General features: G+C 31.6%; 1 protein-coding gene across 1 annotated transcript; it reads right to left on the bottom strand.

Moving 5' to 3' along the window:
• Positions 1-3,925: 3,925 nt before the first annotated feature.
• On the bottom strand, positions 3,926-5,171 carry LOC102583891 (protein EXORDIUM-like 3). Its single transcript, XM_006357843.2, has one exon. The coding sequence runs from the start codon at positions 5,107-5,109 to the stop codon at positions 4,060-4,062; it is 1,050 nt and encodes a 349-aa protein (XP_006357905.1). The 5' UTR covers positions 5,110-5,171; the 3' UTR covers positions 3,926-4,059.
• Positions 5,172-5,232: the final 61 nt, after the last annotated feature.

The following is a 5,232-nucleotide window of genomic DNA, read 5'->3' as shown; positions in this document are numbered from 1 at the left end:
GTGTCCAATTGGACACCCTTCGTCGGAAAAAAATATTATAGATACATGTAAAACGATACACGAAGTGATTAAATTACATATTTTGGATACCCTTGACATAATAGATTGTTATAGCCTAGTGATTTTAGATGTCTTAAATGTGTGTTTAGACATCTTTAATGAGCCCGTGCTCGTATTTTCAAATCTCACTTGCAACAATTTTTTCCCTTTTCAAAAAGAGCTTTTGTTGTTTAATTTTTGGATCCTTTTCGTGAAATTCCTGACTCCGCCACTGCTTGTTACCATTCTTGATGAGAGTTTGATTCCTATTGACCACATATAATTTAAAATCATTGATAACCCATAAATTAAATTTGAATGGTTGAAACCTCCTATGCAGTGGACCAGTGGATGATCTACTTAAGAAGTCATAAAGTGAAGCCATAGGCAGGTCCAAGAAGCTAGCTTTGTTGTCCCACACAACTTCTTTTTAAGGTTTCTAAAGTGACGGATTCTGAGGTCCCTAATTTTTTGCCTTAAAGCCTATCCATCGCCATTTTTTTCTTCTTCATCTTTTTTCTCCAATCAACAATAGTTCAATACAACTACTTGTCCTTTCCCTTAATATTCACCCACCTATCAAATAGGAGTAGACACGATAGGGTAGATATTGAATTATGAATACCATATTGAAATTGAATTTTTTAATATTGTGGTGTCTAATATGATATTTAGTATTTACTATGAATCTTTAAAAGTTTGATATTCGATATAGTATTTTGTATTTATAAATATATGCCGAAATACGAATAACATATCGAAGTATATAGTTACATATTTATATAAAATTCATATACATGTGTAGCTATATAATACTACAAATAAATAGAATAGTAACTAATTATTATGATGTTGAAATTTTGATGATTTTATCTTGATTTAAATGTTCTTTTGGGTGATTGATTAACAAAGAAAAATTGTTAGTACGTTGTTTTGAATATTTTTACATGTGTAAGGTATTAATATGATATAATTGAGACGTTTCTAGAAAAGTAAAAGTCCTAATTTTTTATTGTACAAATATATGTATAATTTTTTTACCAAAGTAAGCCATTATTAAAATTAATTTACCAAAATAATACATATTTTTTGAAATTTTATAAAACTAGTATAAACGTAGTTCACAGTAACGTTTTAGGTTATATTTTATTTTAAAAAATTCAATAACAAAAAGATAAAAATCTGACAGATTAAACATACATAAAACGTTATTGTCAGTAACGTTTTATAATTCGTTACTCTGAGGCACGTTTTACAGCTAAAACGTGACTCACAGTAACGTTTTTTCTGGAATGACTGAAAATTAAAAAAACAATCTTGTACATGCCTCATTCAACTTTTATTAAACTTTCCACTATTAAAATGAATATATATATATATATATTTTACACATATATAGTCACATATATAAATTTCTCTTTACTTCTCTTTTCATACATAGATAATACTTTTGCAAGGAAAATAACTTGTGAGGAGGCTTTACTACAATATCAATTAATTCCTTTGTCTCTTCTATTATGATGTAGCCATTATATTTTTTTAATAGTTGGTTTGCTTACTTATTACATCAATTTTAATTCAATAACTTCTTTATTGATAGTCTAATATTTACTAATGATAAGAAACCGATTGGTCTAATATTTGGAAGGGATGCTATCTTAGGCTTGAATTAAGAAGATCTCTCATATATATGATTTATTTACAAATTTTGAAATTGAAATGATACAAGACAAGCTCCAATTTGTGTAAAGTCATCCTCACTTTTTTTTCTTTTGTTTCAAAAAAAGTATTGTCTATGTGAAAAGACAAAGAAAAGAGCCCCCAAGGCCTAGCTTGAGTGGCAAAAGGTGGAGGATTTGTGGCTTAGGTCGCAGGTTCAATCCCCACACCATGCAAAGCAAAGCCCGATATTTAAGTGGAGAAGGGTAGAGGGGCAGGCCCATTATCCACCGAGTTTAGAAGGCTGTGATTGGTCCAAAGGGTGGGTCACAGACGAATTTCTCGGTTTAAAAAAAAAGAAAAAAAAAAGAGAAAATCATATGTATTTCAAATGAAGGTATGTACAAAATATATTAATCCATTTTAATAGTAGAAATATGAATAATGAATGAGAGATGTACAAGATTGGATTTCAATTTTCACCATTGAGAAACGTTACTGTGAGTCACGTTTTAGCTGTAAAACGTGCTTCAGAGTAACGAATTATAAAACGTTACTACTGACAATAACGTTTTTATGTCTGTTTACTCTGTTAGATTTTTGTCTTTTTGTTATTCAATTTTTTGAATAAAATATAACCTAAAACGTTACTGTGAACTACGTTTATATTAGTTTTGTAAAAAATTAAAAAACGTATTATTTTGGTAAATTGATTTTTATAATCGCTTACTTTGGTAAAAAAAAATCATATATGTAAGTTGAAGTTGACCAAACTATGATAACTGAATCGTATCGCAAAATACCAAAATCAAATTTTAAGATGCCAAACCATACCAAATTAATTTGATATAGTAATAGTATAATATTTTAAAAATTATAAATCAAAATTATCAAATCGAACTTTTTAATACCATACCATTATAAATAAAAATTATGTCTATAAAAACAATCAATAAAAACCTATAAATATGTTATTTTAAATTCAGCTGTAATTATATTCTATGATATATTATAAAAGCGTAACTAATAAACTTCAAATTTTGAATGTGAACATATTATTATTAGTGAATATATAGGGACAAATATTTCAGTCATCTTGAGCTGTTTAAGTCTAAAATAGGTCTCACCCGTTTCCTATCCAAAATAAAGAAAATATTTTTCTATACTGATGTACAGTATAAAATATACTTATACTATCCTATCAATTAATCAAAAGATAAGTTGTATGAAATCTGTTAGATGTATAAATTAGACAACTAATAATACATTAAAAGATATTTCCACCATGACCCACTTGAGAGAAATGTTACTCTCTCGTTCAAACAAAATGACCCTTTTCTTTTGCTAATATTTTAATTTTAGTTGTCTTCGTGACATATTTAAGACTATAAAATTAAAATATATTTTGATATATATGATAGCACAATTTAAGTTTAGAACCATAAAATTGATTATTTTTTTCTTTAACTCTATGCCAAGTTAAATTAGGTCTTTATTTTGTAAAGAGAGGGTATATGTTTTGCACTTGTGTGAAGTGTGTAGTTATTTTATCCAAAAATACAAATTGTCAGCAATAGTATATACTCCCTCCGTTTCAAAATGAGTGACCTGGTTTGACTTGGCACGGAGTTTTAAAGACTTTTGAATCTTGTGATTCTAAATTAAAGTTATGTCAAATGTACTAAATTGTCCTTCAATCTTGTGGCTTTCAATCTTGTGGCTTATGTCAAATGTACTAAATTGTCCTTTAATCTTGTGGCTTTAAACATGCTACACGGAAAACTGAAATTAAAATGTTACTAAAAAAGAAAAAAAATCATTCTTTGAAACAGACTAAAAAGAAAAAAAATCATTATTTTTTAAACGAAGAAAATACTTATTTAATTATATTCATGTTTTTGTTCGAAAATATTTGAAATGTTGTTCAAAAACTTTTACCACTTTTTTTCAAAATAAATGCATGATGTCCCTACTCCCTACTGACAACATGCCCTTCATATTTCTTTATTTCTCCGAGACAGCACTGGCACTTCTCCCTAACTTGAGATATTTTATTTAAGATATAACTAGGGCAAAATATCTTCAAAGGTGCCCACTTTTTCATATTCAAAACAATTCATACCTAACTCATAGTGCTTTTATTTTTAGTATACACAAAGTTTGAATTTCAATAACTTTTCGGTGTGTCTGATTGAATTTTCACTATTCCCCATAGTTAAGATAGTGCTAGTTAAAAAATAAGTTATTCATATAATACTAGCATGCATTAACAAGCTCAACATGAACCAAAACTCTCTTAACCAACAAATTCAAATATAAAACAGACCCCTACACACATTAATCAAGCAGCAAATGAAACATTTACTGATCAAGTGCATTAGGTCCAGTACAATAATTCACAACATGATTCCACACCCACTGAACCAAAAACTTTCTTCTTATCCCATTCATATTGTACGTTGCACCATCTTCACCGTTCAACATTTGCCCCGTATACGACCCTCCACCACCCGACCCATATATCCCTTCGCAAAGATCCGCTATCTCCACCGGAAAACTTGGATCTTCACCTGCATACCAAGCATTCACCAGTGGATTCGTAGATAACTCAGCAATTTCATGAGCAATCACACTAATCATTCCGTCAACACCCACATCATTATTCGGCGATTTCACAGCTTTGAAACCCCGACCCATGTAATCGGGTACGGAAAACGGGTATGCACAAACACCTGGACATAGTTTGCCGGAGTTACCTACCCATGCGTATGGTAAAGTGTAACCCACAATTGAAGGGAAAGTGAAATAGTGAAATCCACAAACATCTTGGCAGAAATTTTCAACATACACATCATCAGATGTGAGTAGTAAATACACACCGCTTTTGGAATTTATCGGTAAAGGGAGAGTGGTACTGGCTGCAGTGACGGCAGATTTTATCACAGACTGAATTGATAAACGGGTTAACGATTTACCATGAGAGTAAAACCGGTCGCTTTTTTCAGCTCCGATGCGTACATTACCGGAGATGTTGGCTCCGGTTTGGTCGGTGTAACGTTGGACTGTTTTCCACCAACCGGAAACTGACGGCGGCTTGGAATCGACAGCGGAGATTGAGTTGATGAACTCCCGGATAATTCTTTTCTGAGATTTGCCCCATCGGCCGTACCAAATGGGGTAAATGGTGATGTTGGCAGTGAGAACAGGGCCCATGTGGTATTTTAACTGGATTAAGTCCGATGAGCCTTCATACTTTTTGGATGGGCTGTACAATAAATCGGTGGTGTTGGGCTTTTGGTTGGGCCATGGACGCCACCCATTAACTGGGGAAGTTAATAAGAGTAGGAAAATTCCGGTGAGATGATAGAAAGTCGCCGGAAAATACGATCGGTGACACTGGTCCATGGTCATGTGGAGTCGTAGTTGGTGTTATGACAGTAAGAGTGGAGTGAAGACTGAAGGGTGTATTTATTTGCATGAAAGGAGTGAATAAATACTTACTTTAGTATTATTTTTTTCGTTTTGCGTTTGATA

Source organism: Solanum tuberosum, unplaced genomic scaffold, assembly GCF_000226075.1.
Source record: "Solanum tuberosum cultivar DM 1-3 516 R44 unplaced genomic scaffold, SolTub_3.0 scf00255, whole genome shotgun sequence".
NCBI lineage: Eukaryota > Viridiplantae > Streptophyta > Magnoliopsida > Solanales > Solanaceae > Solanum > Solanum tuberosum.
Note: the sequence above shows the minus strand (reverse complement) of the source record. Positions and strands in the feature narration are given on the sequence as shown.

Bases quoted from the DNA above. Each gene is read 5' to 3' on its own strand.
- LOC102583891 (XM_006357843.2), bottom strand. From the start codon at position 5,109: ATGACCATGGACCAGTGTCACCGATCGTATTTTCCGGCGACTTTCTAT.